General features: G+C 33.8%; 1 protein-coding gene and 1 long non-coding RNA gene across 5 annotated transcripts; one reads left to right on the top strand and one right to left on the bottom strand.

Moving 5' to 3' along the window:
• Nucleotides 1–7: 7 nt before the first annotated feature.
• LOC127719311 (galactoside alpha-(1,2)-fucosyltransferase 1-like) lies at nt 8–24,587 on the top strand. Of its 4 annotated transcripts, none has more exons than XM_052225365.1 (5): nt 37–85; nt 9,250–9,292; nt 15,569–15,627; nt 19,530–19,557; nt 23,177–24,587. In XM_052225365.1, the coding sequence occupies exons 3-5, from the start codon at nt 15,616–15,618 to the stop codon at nt 24,142–24,144; spliced, it is 1,008 nt and encodes a 335-aa protein (XP_052081325.1). In that variant the 5' UTR covers nt 37–85; nt 9,250–9,292; nt 15,569–15,615; the 3' UTR covers nt 24,145–24,587. The 4 variants fall into 4 exon arrangements, with proteins under 4 accessions (XP_052081324.1, XP_052081322.1, XP_052081325.1 ...); XM_052225363.1 differs by having other exon boundaries at nt 21,642–24,587; XM_052225364.1 differs by lacking the exon at nt 9,250–9,292 and having other exon boundaries at nt 8–85.
• Nucleotides 7,773–15,560, bottom strand: LOC127719313 (uncharacterized). Its single transcript, XR_007990212.1, has 2 exons — nt 15,442–15,560; nt 7,773–8,879 (listed from the first exon to the last, which is right to left on the bottom strand). It is a non-coding gene; the product is annotated as an uncharacterized LOC127719313 (long non-coding RNA).
• Nucleotides 24,588–24,958: the final 371 nt, after the last annotated feature.

Genomic DNA, 24,958 nt, shown 5'->3' with positions numbered 1-24,958 from the left:
TCAAGACAGAATAATAAGGACTATTTTGAAAATCATCATTAAGAAGGCTTTTTTTAAATACTAATAACATCTTTAACGTTTTATTGTAAGTACAAATCAGTATCTTTAAAAATAGAGATACATTTATAAAATAATGATAGTTTTAGCATTTTGGTCCTTGTATCATATATTTTCCTTCGATACACTTTTTTGGCATTCAATAATATTAGATCGAATAACAATGAGGCATATTGCGGAAGGTTTGTCGCTAATAAAGGCTTTTTGCAAGCAATTTAGAATCAAGTAGTCACCAAACGATTTGTCTCTGTTGGTTGTTATTTTTCATTTGTCTGTCAACTACATAACAACATAATTTTATCAAACCTTAATTTTCCTTTCAAGTAAGGTTGTTTATAGATATATATATATCATTGATAACTACAATTATCGCTATTTTACGAAATTTTCCTTTGATCTTACTGACTGATAATTTCCTTTCTCAGCACAGTAGAGTGATATGAAAAAAGTATCGCTAAATACTAAGGGCGCACGTGCCGTTGTCAATGTAAACATCAACGTCGTCATAGGCAAAATAGGTATAAACAGGTTGTCATTGGTCATCTCAACTTGATTGCTTTTCTCACTTTCGTCGTACCGGTTCAAGCGAGAAAATCAATCTCGTTGAGATTACCAACGATAATCTATAAACATATTAGACATTTCAATTCCTTTCATTAATGAAACTCCATACATTAATTTGACATGCAATACATTTGCTTGATAACATCTATGTTCATCTTTTGTTGTACATATCTTTAATTGATTGGTATTTGACGAGTACTAGTTGAGCCTGGTCATTTACTTTTATTATATGTAAATTATTCAAAACACGAAGGTTTGTCTTACCCCGGAAAAGATAGCCAATGCTTAATTGTGCAGAACGTTCGGAATATTTGGTTTTTATAGTTCTTCCAATTCGTATTTGATTTTCATATATTTCATACGAGAGCCACCGATAAATCATTTATAGACGAAACGTGCGTCCGTCATATCCATTATAAGCCTCGTATATTTGGTGAGTTTGTTTTATCGCATATGTGTTAATGTGATAAAAAATGCTGTTTTGTTTTGTTTGATAACCTATTTGTCGATTTTTGTGGTTTGCTTTTCAACAAACAGATGGTATTTCAATATGTATTTACTGTGCATTCCTCTACGTAGAATTGGTGATTTTACAAATAAAATGAATCCGAATTACAAAGTATTTTTAAAGACAAAATGAAAAATGAAAAAGTATTGTATTTTACATTGAGAAAAATTGATGATGGCCTTTCTCTTATAACCAAAGCTTCGGTGATTGCTTGTATCTCATACATTTAATGGATAATCACGTAAGGATATAACTGCAAGTAGAGGGATTTGTTCATACACAGATTCTTTTCTAGGAATTTATACAAATGGATAACTGAAACTGGTATCTATGACAAAAGGGACGATTGATAGTTTGCATTACCAACCCTTCATTTATTAGAAACAACATACCCTCTCCCCCCTAAATATAGGGTTCACATATTTCAGTTGATAAGTTATGTTGACATCTGACTTTCTTTACAAGCATGAACTACGTAACAGATCAACTGTTTCAGCAATATAACGAAGTAGAACGAAAAACTGTGCGCCTCCCCTTGCCTACCTCTTCTTATTTTCATATGAGTCGGAGTTCCTTCAGACACTTCTGAGGAAAATCAAGGAAGCCCGGTCATTTAATTTCACATTCAGATATATTGATGATGTTCTTTCCATTAACAATCCAACTTTTCTAATTGGGTTCCATTAAAATATCCTCTAGAACTAGAAATTAAAGAAACAACAGACACGGTTTCCTCCGCCTCATTTTTAGACTTATACCTCGAATTTGACATAAGCGGTCATCTCAATACCAGAATCTATGACAAGCAAGACGATTTTAATTTTTAAGTTATAAAGAGGTAGGGTCAATTTCCCCTGAAATTTGTTCACAGAAGGGCCAATTTCAAAAAGTGCTGAAAGAATAAAATTTACGATAAAAACATGAAATAAAAATGTTTTTTGGTCGATATCTTGATTTTTATGTATTATGTTATGTCTGTAAAATAGTAAATTTAACCTTCAAAAAAGGATGAAAGTCAAATATGCGCAATTTACTGTTTTTTTTAGGTTGGAAAAACAGGGAATCCCCCTAGAAGGACACTTCAAACCAAAACAAAGTTATGTTTTTTGTTGTTGTAATTTATAGAACTTTTCCCCTCAAAAATGAAATTGGTTTAGTGTGTCCTTGATACATATAAAACAACTTTTTTAATAAAAAGTGGAACATCACTAAGTTTTACCTATATAGTTGCTTAATATCGACTATGTTTTCAAGAGTCGCCGTGGCTCCATCGGTAGCGCTTAACACTGTAAATAATGGATTGTTTTTAAGTACCACCGTCCCTACACCGGAACCTAAGTCATCAGAAAATGAAACAACACCACAGAAAAAATCAATTACACTACCAATCGTGACTGTAGGTAAAACATCAAGAAAGTGTTGAATCTGTATCACAACATAGGTCAATCCATTTGGTACAATGCCATGCAGAAAAGACAAGATTACATGTGTTTGTTACGCAAGCCGTTCTAGTACTAACTGGTGTAAGCTGTTTTCCGGTTCATATAGACGGTAAACCTTAAAAGCTGGAAAAGTGTATAGATATAGATACATCAAGATTGAGGAAAACAACTTCCCAGTTAAATGCGTCCGATATTTTTTGGCTTCTTGGTATTAAAACAGAGACATATCTTGAATCAGATTAGCTGATTTATATCAGATAAATAGATTATTAAATGTTTCTTGCATTTATATTTAACCCCCTTTTTTAGGCGCCACTTAGGGTCATTACGTTTTTCGGTCTGTGCGTCCGTCCGTTCGTTTGTCCATCCGCCCGTCCCTTCGTCCGTCCGTCTGTTCGTTTGTCCGTCTGTCCCGTTTCAGGTTAAAGTTTTTGGTCAAGGTAGTTTTTGATGAAGTGGAAGTCCAACCAACTTGAAACGTAGTACACATGATCCCTATGATATGATCTTTCTCATTTTAATGCTAAATTACAGTTTTTATCCCAATTTCATTGTTCACTGAACATAGAAAATGATAGTACGAGTGGGGCATCCGTGTACTATGGACACATTCTTGTTTAATATTTTGTTAGTTTTAAGTTAAACAAAGCTGTGAAATACACGTACGCTACAAATCACCTACCAACATTAACACGCTAATTGAAGCACCATGTTTTCTTTTAATACAAAACTAATTTTGAATATCTATTAGTTGATAATTCATATTTTAATGCTCCTCAGGGGCATTTACAAGCAAAATCAATATTTGTTTTGATAAACAAAAAAAAAAATAGTCTTGGCCTTGATTATTGTAGGAATAGTGCAGCTGCTACAAGCATATTTCAGAAGAATTGTGCACATCCTGCTACAAGAATGAAATTTATCATAAAGCTTTCTCTAGTATTACTCTTTGATTTCAGATAGGGAGGCAATCTGAAAAAATGCACCGCTTCCGGTAAAATTCAATATGGCGGACATTATACTTAAATCAGCCAATTATCGAAGGATGGTATGTGAAAAGGTGTTATAATCAGGCTACTATCATCATATTCGGCGCAAACCTTTGTTCTGTGCTACTTCTGGATACATTATATAAATTATATGTCTTTAAAAACCCTACTTCCGGTAAAATCTAAATGGCGGACATTGTACTAAAATAAGCGTATTTTTTTAGGAAGGGTAATTGAAATGTGTTTTAATGTATTGCTTCCATCATTATATTGTGCAGGAACCTTTCTTTGGTGCTTCTCATGGATACAATATATAGCACATATGTCTTTCAAACCCTACTTCCGGTAATATCCAATATGGCGGACATAGAAATAGCAATGACTTTTTTATTTTAATATTCAACTTTTTCCAAAATGTAAAAAAGTGTTTTTTTGTGCCGGTCATTAAACATTAAGCTTTAAGTTATCCTCAAACCACTAATTCGCTATTATGTTTAAAATGTTTTAATACAAAGTTAACACTTCCGGTAAAATAACAATATGGCGTAAATTTCAGAGATGAGTACTCAATCTGTATTCTCGATGTAGAGTTTTGGATAGATTGATTAAAAAAAATAAAGTCTATAAAGTACTAAAACATCTTTAAAATCACTTATACATGGCAGCAAATACATGTTTATTCACAAGCACCACCACAAGCACATAAAACAGTGCACGGGAGACCCGATTTACCACATTAACAACGACCGCGGGATCTTTTTTTACATCAACAATGTACAAGCTCCTGACAAGATGACGAGGCCTCAGAAAGAGCTGTCCAAAAGGGTTTTGATTGATCATCTTTGTCCCTTCGCCATCCATAAGCGCCTGGACTAGGTAGCATAGGAACCAATTCCAAGCTCGTTCCCCATACACACCCGCCTTGGTATATTGCACGTTTTACATGATGGAAAAGACTAGACCGAGTCGGCGGAATAGCCTCAATTAGTCTTCCCTTTTGTGCAATCAGTTGTTTTCTTGCATCGTTAACCCCATCTGATGAGTTTGTTCGATCGTACATCAAAACCACGTATCGTTCTATCAATGACATTATCAAATCCATATCTGGCTGGGCAATCATCATTCTAAATGCTAAAGGCACATCTTCAAATGCCATCCATGTCTCCCAAGCAGTCTTTTTCCTTTTCCACCAAACGAAGATACCGTATCACAACCGGTAAAGGCATGGAACACAGGAAGTGTGTGTGATCGCTCAATGCCTAGTGCATGGTCATAGATAGATATATATCTTAAGCTTTTTCCACCCCCAAACGCAAGCCATAGTTCGTCTGCCCCTGTGTCACGGAATAGCGAAATATCAATGATAGCAACATCAGTATTGAAATCTCTAGTCATGACCCGTTTAAGTGATTCACTGCATCAGACACATGCACCATGATTCTTGTGTCAGCCTCTTCATGTGAAAATGGTGCTAAACTTGAAACATCATAAGTGGTGTATACCATAGAACATTCTGAGCATTTGTTGCTACAACTAACTTTTCCTCAAAATGTTGTTAAGCAAGCTGCTGTGAAAGAAAACTAAAAAGTTCTTTCTTATTGTCGTCATCTCTCAGAAAACTGCCAATTTCGAGGTATTTTGTTTTGACCCTGGAATCGTCTGCGTATTCCCTTTCCCCTCTTGCTTCTTGTAGCAGCCTTCAAACTATTGTCTATGTACGCATCCCAGACTACATCCACTCATGTTACAGTTTCCAGGTGATTCATAATGTAAGGACAGAATACCAAATCAGGATAATCATCAAAGGTACGAGATGTGGATGGTCTAAGCATATTCACAATTGCTGCTCCGTCAATAACTTAAACATCCATCTCAGGAACATCACCTGTTGTTGTTGTCAATGGTTCTAAACACTTACATGTACTGAGAGTTCCGATTTGGTTCCGAGACGCATTTTCTCATTCTGGCTCAATGCTGGCGGATTTATATTATTTTCATGAGCAAAGAAGTCTTCCAAGTCGCCACCTCTTGTCTGACAAGATATATAGGGCCTTGAAAATTACGCCACATCACTTTTCAGTATGCTTATTTTGTCCTTCATTGCCGAAACAGTCTTCCCATTAGGAGTTCTAAGTAATGCCATTCCATTTTTCTTGATTGGTTCAAAAATGGGAACAGTTCGTTTTATCAGTCTGTGTTCTATTTACTTTCATACTGTGTTTTACCGATCGTTTCTATTTGGTGGATAGTATCAACGACAGATGTTGGTGCTATATCCTTCGTATCAAGAACAAGCAAATCCTGACTATCTTCCATGAACGGATTCGCTAACTCATCAATAACTTCTACCATCGACCAAAAATCCTTCAAAAATGACTATTCCGTGACATAGGTGCAGACGTACTATGGCATGCGTTTTGGAGTGAAAAACTTTAGATATATATCTATCCATGACCTTTCAAATGCACAAGCATGCAGCGATCTTCCAGTGTTCCATGCCTTTACCGGTTTTGATACGGGATCTTGGTTTGCTGGAAAAGGAAAAGAAAGACTGCGTGGGAGACATGGATGGCATTTGAAGATGTGACTTTAGCATTTAGAATGATGATTATTCAGCCTACATCACCAGACATGGATTTGATAATGTCATTGATAGAACGATACGTGGGTTTGGTGTACGATCGAACAAACTCATCAGATTGGGTTAACGAAGCAAGAAAACAACTGATTGCACAAAAAGGAAGACTAATTGAGGCTATTCCGCCGACTCGATCTAGTCTTTTCTATCAATTAAAACGTGCAATATACCAAGGCGGGTGTGTATGGGGAACGAGCTTGGAATTGGTTCCTTTATATGCTACCTAGTTCAGGCGCTTATGTATAGCGAAGGGACAAAGATGATCAATCGAAACCCGATATTTCTATGTCCGCCATATTGGTCATTACCGGAAGAAGGGGTTTTAAAGACATATGTGCTATATATTTTATCCATGAGAAGCACCAAAGAAAGGTTCCTGCACAATATAATGATAGTAGCAATACATTAAAACACATTTCAATTACCCTACCTAAACATACGCTTATTTTAGTACAATGTCCGCCATATTGGATTTTACCGGACGTAGGGTTTTTAAAGACATATAATCTATATAATGTACCCAAAAGTATTACAGACCAATGGTTTGTGCCGAATTTAATGATAGTAGCATGATTATAACACCTTGTCACATACCAGCCTTCGATATTGGGCTGATTTATGTATAATGTCCGCCATATCGGATTTTACCGGAAGTGGTGCATTTTTTCAGATTGCCTCCCTATCTGAAATCAAAGAGTAATACTAGAGGAAGCTTTGTGCCAAGTTTCATACTTGTAGCAGGATGTGCACAATTTTTCACGAAGCCGCCGTACTAGAATACCTGATCAAGGTATGAAAATAGATGATTTGACGTGTTTTCATATACTATAATTAGCATCTATCATGCTATTTAAAAAACAAGATTTGAATAGCTAATCAAATGAAAAAAAACTCACGGGAAAATGGCCCTACCTCTTTTCCCCACCTTAGCAATAATATACCAACTTCACCTGCATATGGGACATACCTTTTCCAATTAATTCGGTATTCAAAATCTTGCAGCTGCTACTCAGACTTTATAAAACTTCACCAGTGTATGAGCAGAAAGTTGATAAGCCAATGTTATGTCAAATAACGTCTCGTCCATTTAAAAAAAAAAGTTCATTGGAAGATACCAAGACCTTGTTGATAAATATTCCGTATCAACTTCACAAATAATACATGATGGTCTTGAGGTATAGATTCTAGGTACTGACGTTGTTTATCATCTTAATTATGTTTTAAAGTTTCCACTTTTTTGTCCTTGTATATTTTTAATCTTCACTGTTAAGTCCATTTTTTATTATACTCATGACGTGGCTCGGTACTTATACATCCCGCCATTGTGTTATTGTGCTATGGTCAATTTTGTATTCTTGTCTTGCATTTTTCTTATGTACTTTGTCTATATGCCATGTTGTGTTTCTTTGTTAGAACAGTTATTTGTTTTTATAGTGATTAAGCTTATATTACAATGTTGACTGCTGTACCTCTATTTTTGACGTTTATACCTAATATATCTGTTTGTTTTACTCACACATTGTTGTCAATACAATGGAATTCAGTGCGACTGTCATACAATTGAGAGGTTTGGCTAGCTATAAAATCAGGTTTAATCCACAATTTAATACATAAGAAAATGCCTTTACCAAGTTAGGAATATGACAGTTATTTTCCATTCGTTAAATATTTTTGAGCTTCTGATTTTGCCATTTTGTAGAGGACTTCCTATTTTGAATTTCCCCTGGAGCTCGGTATTTTTGTAATTTCACTTTTTACTTTACACTAATCAAGTCTTATAGTTTTCTCAAAACTGTTGTTCGATACAAAGTGAATATTTCTAAATCCATCAGAGACGTGAATAGTTGACATCAGAATAGTCGTCAGATCTGTATTTCCCCCGATTGTGTAGTATATCCTATCATATCATATTAATTGAGCTTGACGGCAACATACATAGCAGAAAAATCACAAGGTTGTCCTCGAACCTTGTCCAATTCATTCTGAAGTCATTCGGTGCCCTCATTTTTCAGTAGTTTTTTTCGTAATGGTTTGTTTATTTTTAAACGAGTTTTTACAAGTTCTAAACAGACAATTCTCTACCAAATATCGCATGACGTAGAAGTAGGGACTTAAACACTGAATGAAAATAATATTAAAAACATCAATACAACACACTATAAATCAAAAAGAAAACAAAATTCATATGCATCTGTAATATATTAAAAACACAAATGAACAAATCCTATTATAAAAGATGTATCCGTAATAACATGACTATATGCAATTAAAATAATTGATCATTTCGTTATCGGAAAATGTCAAAACCCGGCTTATAATTCAGTTTGTCATTCGCACATTATCGTCAAAATAATAACCATTAGTGGTGCTATGCCACAGAATGCAGGTCTTATCAATACCGAAGTTAAAGAACGTAGAATCTCTTGCATGTACTGTGCAATGTACTCCTGGCACAGTATAACGACACAGATCTAGAATAGGACACAATTAGTGAATATAAGTTTTCATTTCTTTACTAATGTCTTGAGAATAAAGAACACAACACGTTGTTTTGTTAGTAAAAACTCAGACACACTGTTTCTGTCAAATACTTCGATGGTCACCATAAAACATGATATGGTCCATTTCAGTCTTTCTTTGTCAAACCATCCTAGCGGAAAATTTTCGTAATGAACACATCCCTGTAAGTGAAGAATTGTGTATCATAAATGTATATTCAGAAATTTTAGAATCCCATTCATTGAATCAACAAACAAAATAACTCATTGATACTTCATTATAATTTATATGAACATACATAACAGACATGCATTTCAATTAACTTGTTATTCAATTCCTTATATCCGAGAAATTAAAAAAATATCGTATCTAGATTAGAATATATGATTAAACACATGTTACACATCCAAGTCTTTATCCCTACACGGTACAAGCTTACATTCAATATACTGACAATTACAGACTCTATTAGATCAGTTGTCAATATAAAGTATGAAATGCAGAAAAGTTGTGCACTAAAACTTTTAATGTTAACTATAATTATCATTTTAGGAGGCAGATTGGAAATCTTTTTTTTTTCAGTTTGTACGAAAAGGTATATGGTATGATAAGCACATCATAAGAAATAAAAGCTCAACAAAATGAGAAAAGGTCATTACTAGAACATTAACATCTATTAGCGGAACAAAGGCAACTGTGGTTTACTGATGTTCCGAAAAAGATACTATTTCAGGAAAAAATGCAAAAACAGGCAAAATTTATGAACTCTATAAGAAGTTAAACCGTTTGTATCAACAGAGTAAAAAGTAAAATCACAAAAATACTGAAATCCGAGGAAAATTCAAAATGGAAAGTCCCTAATCAAATGGCAAAATCAGAAGCTCAAACACATCAAACGAATGGATAACTGTCATATTCCTGAATTGGTACAGGCATTTTCTTATGTAGAAAATGGTGGATTAAACCTGGTTTTAAAGCTAGCTAAACCTCTCACTTGTATGACAGTCGCATCAAATTCCATTATATTGACAACGATGTGTGAAAAAAACAAACACAATAGGTAAAAAAGTCACAACACGAACCCCACCAAAAACTGGGGGTATTCTCAGGTGCTTCGGAAGGATAAGCAGATCCTGCTCCACATGTGGCACCCGACGTGGTGCTCATGTTATTAGAAAGTCGGTAAATAGTCTAATTCGGTAGGTCACATTCGTGAAAAGGGAACGGGATTGTAGTTTCGACATAAGGAACATATCCGATATCATTTGTGAAACGGATTTTGCATAACGGTCAACCAACTCGTGATGGCGTCCGTAAAATTTACTTCACCTTTTGGAACTAAAAATGGAAAGGTCACAATTGGGAAGCCGAAATCATCTCTTTTGTTGTAAAGTTTTGTTTTCAACCGACCCTTATTGTCAATTTCTAGATGTAAGTCAAGATATGAGACAGACTTAACTGTAAAACGGAAAGTGTATGCGTCTCCTACCATGCATGCAACCAGTCAAAATGTCACAGTCGGAAAAATGTAGGCGTTTGCAGAACAACTGTAGGTTATCCATTAAAGAAGTCTAATTATGATTAAAATGTGTACGAATTACTTAAACGGAATTAGTGAATACAACACTTTATCAATTTGGTGCGTTCGAACCGGATTTCTTGATTTATCTTTACCAAACAAATATATAACACAAAAGATGTATAAAAGAGGGACGAAAGATACCAGAGGGACAGTCAAACTCATAGATCGAAAACAAACTGACAACGCCATGGCCAAAACTAAAAAGACAAACATACAAATAATAGTACAGATGACACAACATAGAAAACTAAAGACTAAGCAACACGAACCCCACCAAAATCTGGGGGTGATCTCAGGTATGCTAAGGAATGATAAAATGATATATGGTCAACTTTACTTGAGATAGTGTCTTCTTATCAGTAAACAAATTAAGAAAAGTTAGAAACAGATTGGAAGATAATGTAAATACAAATTGTTAATAATCTATCTTGAAAATTACATATCCATTTATGATTTCTTACTTCGGACAAGCTCAAAGATTATTACAATAAAAAAATAAGGAGATGATTAGTATCTGTTAGTGTTACCGTCTTTTCTTTTCGTGAATGAAATTATGCATTCATGCAATGAACAATATACGTGGCAGTTGAAGCAACCAAAAAGACAAGTTTTTTTTTAATTTGTATTATAGGATTCCATGAACTTTCACTTTTCATTATGAAATATTGGTAGGAAAACCAACAGAAATAAATTTAGTGCATGGATATACATTTTTAAACGGATAGTTTAATGGAGATTAAATCACTCGTGATATTTCCAAAGATTCAAGATAATCTTTATCATATAGAAATAGTGCAACAAACTATTCAATAATCATAATGAAAAACAATAGAAAGTAAGTTTGAAGTTTGTCAAGTTTTTGTCATATATTGTTTTGGACAATAAACATCTATATCATCTGGTTAACGATTTTGCATCATCGACAATGTCTCAAGGTAATAACATTAACGGGCATCCATCATTTGTTTTCTCAAAACGGCAACTAGGCTACCATACCTGAACTGTGATAGATTCAACCATTCAGCAAAAAACAAAATATATACTCCACATTAAGTCTAATTTGTGACGTTTCTTTTGTTATTATATACAAATATAGAACAATCAACAGGGTATCTAATGGTGGGTTTTTTATGCTTCTTCGGTTCAAATCACGAACGAACAAATAAAACAAAAATGCAGTTTTGTATTAAATAAAAGCAGGAACGCCGAATATGTAATAAGGCGTTCATGACATTAAAAACATAAAAAAGGTTAACTTGGTTTACAATGGTTTAGCAGACGATACTCTCAATTGATGAGATTGAGTAATCTAAGTAAAATTACTTTGTATTTATTTGTGTATACATTCTTTTCCTTCTGTTTGGTTGTAGTCTTTTAATCATGCTAATGTAATGATGAAATTCCAAATCAAATAATCAAGACACTTTGAAAGCGTTTTCTATTTGGCTGGCAGTAACAATGCATATTGAAATGTCGAAGTTTTTCTCCCTAAACTTCCGCCAAAAGCATGCGGCACGCTTGTATTATTTCCGTTTATCATTTAATTGAAGACTTGTGTTAATCAACCTAATATTGATGACAGCACATGCAATGTTCTAACATTAAGCAGCGTAACAACGTGTCTTTTTACAGATGGCAATATTTTGGAAAGTTGTACGTAGTTAATTTTGGCTGTTCAAATGGCATAACGAATGATTGTAGTAAATTAATGATGTTAAAAGCTCCCTTGAATAAAGGATTTAATTTTTGTAGGTGTTAAACAGTTGAATCACATAGACCTCTACATATATTTTTGTTTTCGGTCATTGTTATCATTGTCACTGAAATTTCGGGGAAAATGAGCTGTTTAGTAAAACCACGTCATGAATATTTCAAGGTTTTTGTTTTACGAATGAGTTATAATCTTTCTTTACTTGTTTTCGTACATTATATAATTATTTAGATTATAGAACATGCAACAAAGCTTACAATTGTCCGTCCGTGACCCCCTGATCCTGTTTGACGGAAATTGCACTGCATGAGTTTTTCAGGACCAGGCCAAACAGAACAATGAAGCTATGGGTTAGTTCAGTGCATTACAAATTGAAATTAAATTTCTCCACAAGTAGTCAGTGTTTCGGCACTGGCCATATTTATGAAAAAAAATAAATCAAAAATTATTTAGAACCTTATATCCAAACGTCTTCAGAAAAAGTTGACATTTGATAAATTGTATTATTATGTACATATTGTTCATACAGCTCCTAACGATTTTACGTTTTTAAACATATTTGGGTTTACATTATTTTAGGTTAGAGTGGTACGTGTGATGGTGAATCTAGAAGGCGCCCCGGACGCAGGAAATTCATTTAAGAGCAATGGGTCGATACTGGCTTAGCTGCTACTCCCCGAGGCTTTTATCTGCTAGTCCCCGAGGCTTTTATCTGCTAGTCCCCAAGGCTTTTATCTGCTAGTCCCCGAGGCTTTTATCTGCTAGTCCCCGAGGCTTTTATCTGCTAGTCCCCGAGGTTTTTATCTGCTCAGTAGTCAGTGCTACGGTACTGACATGATCTGAAATATACATTTCACAGATGACAAGGATATCTTATCATCTAAGTTGCCGAGATGTTGTGCGTTTTCCTCAATTATGACATCGTAGTCACCGAATTTTAACAATTCAACAATTCAGACGACATATTCTGTTTTAACAGCTGTTAACAAGCAGACGGATATATTCACCATAATTAAATCTTACTAAATCAAACAAAACAACTAGTCATGTTTGTTTGTAGAAAAATTTTTGGTGGTCCTTTGAATTATTGACAAAGTGTCAATTGCTTTCCTTTTTCAAACATTTATTTCTATACCATTAGTAAATACATTGAATAATATTAAGTAAGTGATATTTCAAATGTATTTATGTGTTTCCTTTAAAAGAGAGGCGAAAGATACCAAAGGGATAACTAAACTCATAAAAAAACAAAATGAAAATAAATGCCATGGAAAAAAACTGAAAAGAACGAAAAAAAAAAAAAAAAAAAAAAATAACAGTACATACACAAAAAAAAAACAATATAGAAAATTAAAAACTGAGAAACACGAAACCGCGTCAAAAAACCGAGGTGATCTCAGGGTGTTTCGGAAGGGTAAGCAGATCCTGCTCTACATGTGGCACCCATCGTGTTGTTGTTGTAAGTACAAACCCGGTGATAAGTCTAATTCGATAGGTCACAATCGAAGAAAAGAGGATGGCATTGTGGTTACAACAATTGTAACATATCCGTCGTCATCTGTGAAACAGATATTCCATAATGATCATCCAACTCGTGATGGCGTCGTACAATTTTTGAAGGGATGATTTCAACTTCACTAGTTGTATCTCTTGGTTTAATAACTTCCCTTTAAGTAGCAATTATATATAAGTAAAGTCTGAATTTCTAAATATTGTACGATAGTTTCGTTACTAAAACAGCTTGAAGAGTGGACTTACATAAATCAATAAAAACTGTTCGCAATATAGAAATTTATACATGAAGGATGTCTCCATTTACTATATATTGATATAGACTGACTTTTTACATCATTTTACGTTATATTATCAATTTAGGTACCATGTTAACGAAGAGCCCTGTGTATATCCTATTTTGGTATAAAAGCATTATTAATTCGTTTTGTTATACATGTCATTGTATGTTCTGCTATCCACCTTTTGTTATTCAAATTATCATGATAACTGTGGGAAAGGTTGATATTTTTGATCATACACCGAACCAAAGTAAGGTATCTCGTTGTTGCTAATTGATATCTTCGTGTTTTGTCATTTTCGGGATATCATCAATGTTATTAATCTTTGTGCAGAACTTGTTTATAGTTGACGGTAAAATAATATTCTCAGGATATTGTTAGATGGTTTTTGCCTTTGGGTAGCTGCATTTGGCACAATTACCCTTTCCTTTCATAAAAATATCTCGGCCTCTTTACTGACCTATTTATTTTCTGCTGCCATAATTGCGAAATATGTAGTTTATTGTAGGAGTAATACATTTTTTTCCAAATTTTGTTTACTTTTGAATAATCATAGTTATGTTTATTCACTTTTTTAGATTACTTAGGACTACCGACGTATAAGAACCGAAAAAATCGAAGAGATATATTACCAAAAGGACCTTAAAATATAGCCAAATCCAGATAAGGTCAACTTTGCCTGAGGGAGTTGAAACCGTAGTTTTTTTATTATTTAAAAGTTTATAAACGCACAGTTTTAGAAAGGTTTGTTATAAATCATGTCCGAAGTAAAAGTTTTCCTGAAGTTGTTGAGAGAAATATTTAAACGTTAAACAAACCACTTTATACATACGTTCATACATTCCTGTTTACATAATTTAGATTTTTTCGAAAAACTAAGGATTTTCGTATCCCAGGCATAGATTACCTTAGCCGTATTTGGCTCAACTTTTTGGAATTTTGGGTCCTCAATGCTCTTCAACTTTGTACTTGTTTGGCTTTATAACTATTTTGATCTGAGCGTCACTGATGAATCTTATGTAGACGAAACGCGCGTCTGGCGTATCAAATTATAATCCTGGTACCTTTGATAACTATTTATAAACACTTATGCATCATATTCATGATGCACTTGACTGATTTGACCGAAAATTTTCGATAAAAAAAGTTATGAACCCAGCCCGTAAGGCGACAGTTGTTTACCGATGTTCAAATCTAGTTCATGCGTTAGAAAGATGCTGTTCAAGGTAACAAACAGAAATTTAGAGAATCACATTAACCCAAAAAGAAAAAAATACATTTTTGACAAAGCAGAGGGTCATATGTAGATACGCGTGACAAAATCTTCTCAGATAGGGAAGATCTTGTTCGATTGTGCAGTTGATCATTATTTGCTAGAAGCGTGTGAAGTCCCGTAGCAAATTTATCAGGCAATATCAAAATGATAAAAACTGAATTCTGACATAAAACATGTCTCTTGAATATTTGAATAATGCTGTTCAATATGTTTAAAATACTTTCTAGTTTTTGATTTTTACGGGCTAACTTGTCTGATCGTTTTTTCCTTTCTTTAACCTATGACCTGATGAATTTCGAATTTAACATGAAAAATCATAAGAGTGAATTTGCATTTTGTTAACAGATGTTTCTATAAAGTTTGATAAGCAGGAAAGGCTCACCTGTTGATAAATGTACAATGGTAAATTGTTTATCCGAATTACAATTGCTATGTCTCATAACATGGATGACAATAACAGCTGGAGTAAAAATGTTTTCCATGAGTGATTTTTTGAAAATATATTTAAGGATGAAAACAAATTCTAAAGATAAGGAATGAAAAAGATTTGCAAACAATGACAGAAAAGGTAACGACAAATTTATTATATATCAACTGAACTGATGATAATGAAATATGCAAAACCTGAAAGCAAAAGGAGGAGAGCAATGACACAATAATGCAGCTAAAAAACATGTAACACCAACTGAAGCTATGCATACTGTTTTCAGTTATCTGATTTGTATCAACTGGTAACTCAACTATTGCTGTTAATGTTAATGTTTTCCTGTGTTCGCATGCATATTTGTTAAAATAAACCTATATTTTATTAATGCAGTATTTAAAACACCTTTGTGAAAAAAATTGCTTCCAAACCACGATTTGATAACTATCCTGGATCTTGATATATTTAATAAACCTGTCGTGCTGTGAATATCCATAAGAAATAACTGCTTAGCAGTAAAAACAATGTACGTTTTTAGTTTACATTAAAGAGAGAGACCCTTAATAAAAAAAAAACTTTGAAAGATGAGATATACTATGTAAAAAAAAACCACATATAGCTGAATGTAATTTTGAAGATTTAATCTCTTGAACATCATGGTACAAACAAGATAAAAAACTAATAAGAAATAACGATCAATTTTCTCATTATTTTCAATGTTTAGTGCATGGTATATAAGTAAATATTCACTGGTGTTAAACTGATCATAGGAGCTGCAGTTACCACAATCCCAATATGGCGGAGGTAAAAATAGGTTAAATTGTTTTCTGCTAATTTCTCCGTTTATTCGTGTTGTTTGAAATACTCAGCCGCAAGGTATATCTGTACGGTTTTGTTGTGTATGTGTGTTATTATTATCATATATGGCATCGTTACCAAAATAATAGCCCTCGAAAACTTTAGAAAGATAATCGTAACTCCAAAAAAAGATAATCGTAACTTGTGGACAAATAATTGGAAAGATAATCGTAACTGCAGAATATTTCAATAGAAACTGATTTTTATCAGTAACCTCTGCTTACGGAATATTTGATAAAAAAAATTGCGTCATAATAACCACGATTATATAATAGCGCTATATCAATTTTTTTGTTCGCCACAATACCTCAATGGACGACTAAAATATGGAATGAAACTGTGATGCACACAACTTTTCCAATCTTTTTTACACAGATTTGACCACTTTATTAGCATGAATTTAGATTGTTTAGAAATGTATGTATGAATTGAATCAGAAACTTATACTAGCAGTTGTTTAACATTCAAAATAAAGATAAGAAGATGTGGTATGATTCTAATTACAATGTTGAATTATAACCTTTTAGAATAAGTTAGAAAAAATAAGATTGATTTCCTTACATGGAGCGTGCATAAAATTGGTAAAGGTTACTTATAATTAATTTGAGAACGAGAACAATATATGTTCTGATGATATTAAACACCACAAAAATATTATTAAACATATATTGACAGGATTCTGATGATTGTTGCTATTTGGACAAAAGTACAATACTTGTCAAATGACCTACTCTATTTTTCTTATACAAGTTTAATAAAAACCGAGCTACAGGAAACCTAAAGAAAACTCTTGATCAAATTGTTTGTATTCCATGTCATTCCATAGTAATGTAGCTTGTGGATAAGTAGACAACGGAATACCTTGTGAAATGTCTTGAAAAAAAAAACGACGAGGTAGTCCGGCGGCAGATGCTTTTTTATGCTGACCAGACATGTTGCATTTAAATTGTGTTTCATTTAGATCTTTTTTTTTAACCGAGATTGCTTTTTTAAACTGCGAATTTATAATATAAGCTTTGTATCGTCATGTAGTAATTCTGTTATTCTTATAATTGTGGTATATTACTCTCATTTGAACGTTTATGCTTCGTATGGGTCCAAAACCGTTTCATGCAGTCAGTTCTGCTGTCAGTTTTGCTACTTTGTGTTACTATGTCTTCTATGTATTTCCAAAACGGCTTTCTTATTTCTCACGGGATTTTGCTCTTCACTTTTTTTATGTAATAACATCTCTTTTATCGCCAGATTTCTTATTCTATTCGTATGCTGTATTCTATCTTTAGATAAGCCTTCTTATATCTGCTCCCAAGCCCCCTTCCCTCCAAGGGTGACTGGGGAATAGACATATGGACACTCTTGATATAAAAATAAGGAGATGTGGTTTGATTGCCAATGAGACAACTATCCACTAAAGTTCAAATGAAGTGGATGTAAGCAATTAAAGGCACCTGTACGGCATCCAACAATGAGAAAAACCCATTCCGTATTGTCGGCTATTAATGGCCCCGTCATGAAAAATATGAAACAATTCAATTGAAAAAACTAACGGCCTAATTAATAACAAAACGATTTACGAAAAACAACTATGACAGACATGAACCAACGACAACCATTGAACTACAGGCTTCTGACTTGGGAAAGGCATATCAAGAATGTGGCGGGGTTAAACATGTTTGTGAGCGCTCAACCCTCCCCTAACCTGGGACAGCGATGTAACAGTACAACACAAGAACAAACTATAAAAAACAGTTGAAAAAGTCTTAACTCATCAGATGGATACAAATAGAAATACATCTAACAAAAACACAGAGTGGACGTGGACGGGTTCTTATACATCCCCACAACAAAAAGAAACTAAATACAGTTCTGAGAGTACATGCAGTCACTGACAGCTAGTTCAAAGCCAATAACAACTAATAAAAAAAATCATGTATCTAAGACTAAACAATCAATCAGTACATATCCAACATCTAATGGATTTAGTGTAAAGACGTCATTAACTTTTCCCGACCGGCAGTAAAACCCTTGCCAAAGTGGCGAGTCCGATTTGGCTGTGCGGGATGTATAAATACGCAGCCACGTCCTGTCAGAATGGAGACGTTTAGTCTGATGCCTCATGTAGAGAGAGTGCCACGCTCTCTGCACGTACAGAATCCTTACAACAACTCTTTGAGCGGTCCTTCGGTGACCTTTTGCAAGGAAAAATTGTCCTTTCCCAACGTATCCTCATTTACCAGTAGCAGTCCATATTTTCCCACTTTCTTCCTGGCCGGCCCCTATTACAGGACCTACCTATTGTATTTATTGTTAATTTTTTCTCTTCCTGACATGCATGAAATATTTGCCACGGGACTTTAAACAACCAACTATCAAACAATCAATGTTATATCTGCTGTCATCAAGGGCATCCATTTTTTTTCACGATCAGCGTTAATAGTCGAAAGCACATCTGGTGCAGAACAATTGGTACCGTCAATGTTATAACTACCACCGGGCCGATACCTCTGTTAGTGGACTCTCAGTCCCCGGGTATATCACTTGCCCAGTAGCCACTACTTGGGTACTGGCATTAAAATACAGGTAGTTTTTTCAATGCTTATATAATATTTGAGAAATCATTTAAATAAAGGAATATATCTCCTTCATGCTAAGCTCCGATTCGTTCTCCTGATTCGGGTATACTTTAAGTCCTTTATAGTTTTATCAACTACGTTTGTATTAGGGTTTGGCCTCGAGCATCACTGAAGAGACATAATATGAGTTGTCGAAATACACATCTGGTGCAGGGACATTGGTACCGTTTATCTTATAACTACCACGGGGTCGACATCTCTTGTAGTGAATTGTTAGTCCCAGAGAGTATCACCAGCCCAGAACTGGTATGAAAAAAACGGATATTGATTGATTGAACTTTGCTGCTATAATTATGATTATCTTCCTTAAATTTTCAATAGCTATTTATTTTGTAACGTGGCCATATATGATATTAAGAACACACACACACAACAAAACCGTACAGATCTACCTGGTGGCTGATTAATTCTTGAAAACAACACGTTTACACGGAGAAATTAGCAGAAAACGATTTTGCCTATTTCTACCTCCGCCATATTGGGATCGTGGCAACTGATCAGTGTAACACCAGTGAATATTGAACGTTCAAATTAAAAGGCAATGCTTTTTTGTAGGCAAAGAAGGTCAAATATTTAGCTCAATGTAAGTATAATGTAATTCCTATAAACGTACACGCTTTTGTGAGATTTAAAAGAGAGAAATGTTTTGTGTAGCCATAATTATGCGCTCTTTTCTCCATTTTTGAGTTCTTTATCAAGATGCTTGGATACACAATTTTTTTCAAATATGTTTTAATGCTCAAACAGATATTTGTTCAGATGCTGATTAATGTAGCTGATTTGAAGATGTTTCTTATGACTCTGAGGGTTGTAACACAGCACATGATCTGTTGTTGTATGATGATGTCTGACTTGAAATACAATTGTTTTTGTATTTCGTATAGGATGGTGATACTTAACCATACAAGCACTTGGATAAGATTCATTATTTCTTTCTATTCCAACAATAAAATTCCTTGACCGGTCGAAAGCACCGAATTATTTAAAAGAGTTTTTTCTTTACCTCAGTTTAGGAAATTTATATAACATATATATATATTTATATATCAAAATGTATAGTTTGCAAAAAACTACATTTCACATAGATTAATTAAAGTTCGTTTGGCGTATTTAAAACTTATTTCAGAACACATTCTAACTTTTACGTTGATGTGGTTTACCGAGCCCGGAAATTTATATACGATCCGGGTAAACTTATCAATCCTTTAAATAACCTTATTATAAAAGGTTACCAATTCAACACTGTAATAATATCTTTAAATATTGTTTTATTGGTATAAATATTGATTTTGTAATTAGTAAATTGAACCCATACTTAATAGTTTATTATACACATATGCACTTTCACGGTACCACGATCTGTCGACACCTATATTTTGGCATTGCGCAATGTCATGTTTTTCTCTAACTGAATATGACGTTTTTACACTAAATCCATTGGATGTTGGATGTGTACATGATTTCTTTCATTAGTTGTTATTGGTTTTGAACTAGCTGTCTGTAACTGCGAGTACATGTACTCTCAGATCTGTACTTTGTGTTGGTTTTTTTTTGTTATGGAAGTATAAATACCCTGCAAAGTCCTGTCTGTGTTTTTGTTAGATGAGATGGTTTTTGCTTTGTATCGATCTGATGAGTTAAGCCATTTTCAACTGATTTTTATAGTTTGTTTTTATGTTGTGCTGTAACACCATTGTCTCAGGTTGAGAGGAGGGTTGAACGCTCACAAACATGTTCAACCCCGCCAAATGCTTTGCCTGTCCAAAATCAGGAGCCTGTAGTGCAGTAGTTGTTGTTTATTCATGTTGGTCATATTTGTTTTTCGTGAATTTGTTTGTTACAAATTAGGCCGGTAGTTTTCTCAATTGAATTGTTTCATATTTCTTCATGTCGGGGCCTTTTATAACCGACTATGCAGTATGGGTTTTTCCCATTTTTGAAGACCGTACGGTTGCCTAAAATTGCTTACATCCACTTCATTTGAACTTGGGTGGATAGTTTTCTCATAGCCAATCACACCATATCTCCGTATCATTATATCTAAGGGGAGATAAATCTAACGTTTTTTCGTCGATTCATCTTATTGCGATTGAAAAAAAATTTTTTGGACTACCTAAAATCCATAAAAGTAAGGAAATAGAAACAACAATCAAACACCAAAGTTGCTCATATATCAAAATACAATCACGAAAAGATTTACTATTTCAGCCGATTGATGCTGGACTACAGTTCCCTACTAAAATTATGTTTTGGTCACCTTCTTTCACATCTTCATCATCCGCTGAGGATTACATGACATGAGAACTATTCTTTTTTCACTGCCTGTTAATTTTTTAAAATGTTTGAGAAATTATGTACTTTGACAAGGGATGCATAAATACATTTTCTCCAATATACAGACTGGTAAGTATAAATTGTGATGTAGCTCATTTCCATCTTTTTTAACCAGTAAGACCGGAACCTTGACATGATGAAAAGAGGAAATTCCATCCAGTTCATTTTTCTAATAACGGAATTGATGCAATCAACATCAGCAACATTCTTTATCACTAGGAGGTAACATCTAAAATTTCACTGTATTTTCAAAATCAGTCTGTTCCTATTGTATCCTATACTTACTTTAAAACCATTGCACGTAACGTATTTAACTATAAACAAACATTGCAGGACCTTGATTTAGAAGAAAAACTCTGACATGTGACTGTTACCACTCGTCTTATATTTACAGCCCTAAAATAATTCAACATGAACATCTCCGAAAGATGATATCTCATGATCCTAAGTTCAGAGAACCCCAACACATCAATTGGAACCATAACTTCAAATCAATTATTCGATAGAGGATTAAGCCAGATCATGGGCTAAACATGAAGAAGTTGAACTGGATACTTTGTCAGAATGGGTCAAAACAATCAGGTCTCTGATAAAACGTCGATTCATAAGTTGAAAAACTGTGTGAATGATCGACAAAAGGCTGTTTTCTGAAACAATTAAGCTGTGAAATGTCTATCATCTCTTCACGATAAATATGTTGTTGTTCCTGCGGACAAAGCTTCAAATAGCATTGTCTTTGTATGTAAATCGTACTACTTCGAGTGTCTTGTAAAAGAATTAGGAATAAACAAGCACTCAGGTAATCCCACATACAAAAACAAATCATTTCACAAAGATGAGATTTTGACGAATCATGATTCCTTCATAACTTCAATGGACATTACATTATACAGCAAATCTGAGGACTTACCTTGTTTGTATTGGATACCTAAGCTTCACAAAAATCCGTACTAACAACGGTACATTACCGGCTAATCTACTTGTTCTACAAAGGAGTTGTCCATTAGATTGACAAAAATTCTGTTCGCAGTGAAAGAGGGTCTTCAGTAAAACTGTTTACTCGCGTACTGGTATTAACCATATGTGGATTCTAAAAAGTTCTAAAATACTTCTGAATAGTTTTAAATCTCGATTTTTCGATGAAATTAATTCTATTAAAACTTTTGATTTTATACCCCCATTCGCCATGAGAAATTGAAAAATCGTCTAAAAGAAATAATCCACAATGCTTTTTAATATAAAAATGGTGGCATACGCTATAAATTTATTACCTTGGGATACCATACGGCACATTTTGTTAATAGTGAACAAAAAGGAAAAACATGCTACACAGGAGAAACAAGTGATCAGTATGCTGTAGTTTCTTATTGACAACATATTTAATATAAGCTCCAGAACTAGAAATTAAAGAAACAACAGACACGGCTTCCTCCGCCTCATTTTTAGCCTTACACCTCGAATTTGACATAAGCGGTCATCTCAGTACCGAAATCTATGACAAACGAGACGATTTTAATTTTGAAATTTTCAATTTCCCTCACCTTAATAGCAAAAACTAAAATAACAAAAATACCGAACTCCAAGAAATATTCAAAACGGAAAATCTCTGATCAAATGGCAATTAAAAGCTCAAACACCCCAAACGGATGGAAAACAACTGTCATATTCCTGACTTGGTACAGGCATTTCCTTATATAGAAAATAAGTAATACTTACTGATATTTTGCACCTGGTCTTATATGACAAAGCACATCAATTAAATTTAACAATGATGAACAAGAATATAGTGCATTGTAGTTTGCCGCAATGTTTTCATATGTTTACAGACAGATCTTATGAACTATGTTGGAATTTGTTTTATATTTTAGGTGGATTGATATTGTTTTTAGTTTGCTTTATACTCAAATGGACTCATAATATTTCATCAGTGTTTTTGAAATCATCAATTGAAACTATTTCACCAGTACCTTTATACATAAAATCGACATCAAGAAGACATTCATACAGCATGATCAAGAAAATGAAGGGTTCAATATGTCCAATCTTACAAGGTGGACTGGGAAATAGATTGTTTCAATTCTCTACTGCGTTTGCCGCAGCAAGGTCTAAAAATATGAATCTTATCATTCCATCTGATGCTGATATCAGTAATGTTTTTGAAATTAATGAGACACTCAACGAAGCAAGAGAGTTATGTAAAGGATTTCGAAAAATTTTAGATAGAGCATCTCCAACATACCATCAAAACTTACTTAACTTTAGCTCAACTGATAACATTCAACTCGGATATGGCCTTCAGTCGTGGAAATATTTTTACATGTATGATAAACAGCTAAAGACGCAATTAACATTTAGAAAGCATATACAACATAAAGCAAAACAGACAATCGATAAAATTCTACAAAGGCGACACATTGAATCTCGCAAGAGTGTTAATTTGGTTGGTGTCCATATAAGGAGAGGCGATAAAGTTGGTAATCATGATGGGTTTAACATTGCTACACCAGAATATTTAAACAGGTCTGTTAACTATTACGCTCAAAAATATGAAGCTGTCTTATTCATAGTTATATCTGATGGAATGTCATGGTCTATGAAAAATATGCCTTCTCATGTTCCAGTTGAATATATATCATTAGGTAAAAGAGAACTTGATATGGCAACTGTCGTTGCCTGTGACCACACAATTATGACAATAGGAACGTTTGGTTGGTGGATCGGTTATTTAACTGGTGGAGATGTGGTTTATGTGAAGAATGCCGCCGCAAAAGGTTCACGATTTGAAAAAATACTAAATTTTAAAGATCATTTTTATCCTCACTGGATAGGACTTTAGTAAATCGACATTTTGTTTACAAATATATTTGTCCATCTTTTTTCCGCAACTATTGTGTCATGAAAACTTTACGGTTCCATCGACGTTTTATAGTGTAATCCAATTTGATGAATTTGTATAAAGAATAAGCTAACACTTAGTACCTTTCAGTAATACACATCATACAAACTGCTTAAAGCAAATGCAGAAAGTAATTACTGATTGTGTGTGTTGGTAAGTCTTTATTGGTTTAGGTTGTGTTTTGTATACTATTTGTCCTTGATCGTTTCTCGTTGTTTACATGAGAATATTCATTTAATGAGAAAATGTATGTGTTCTTAAGCTATAATTACTCATATGTTTACAAAGGTAGAAAATGTTTGTTTGATTATTTTATTTTTATCTTTGCGTATTAAGGGGAGATAACTCAGAAAAAATATAATTAATAAAGATATCTTCAGGAATTTTTTTCTATTTTATGTTATAGCAGGAAAAAAAAAGTACGTTGACCTCATTTTTCTTTTGATGTTCAAAAAGCATTTTATAAGAGCTATCTTCTCATATTTTGTTTCAAAATTCTGACATTCAGTTTACTTTCTATTTACACTATGATGCTTTTTCTCTGTATAATCCATACAATCTGTATCATTTTGTCATAACCTGTAGATTGAAATTAAAATCGGAGAACTTTTTAAACATGATAAAAAAATAAAGTTCCTGTAGCGGCGACTCTCATCTGCCGCCCTCTCTGACCTGTGACTCGCGTAGAAAGTACTGTATTAGTATTATATAAGGCTATTATAGCCGCGCTTTGAGTTCATGCCTATATTTTGCT

Source organism: Mytilus californianus, unplaced genomic scaffold (assembly GCF_021869535.1).
Source record: "Mytilus californianus isolate M0D057914Y unplaced genomic scaffold, xbMytCali1.0.p SCAF_11, whole genome shotgun sequence".
In the NCBI taxonomy this organism is placed as follows: Eukaryota; Metazoa; Mollusca; class Bivalvia; order Mytilida; family Mytilidae; genus Mytilus; species Mytilus californianus.
This window is presented reverse-complemented; position numbering and strand designations above follow the sequence as displayed.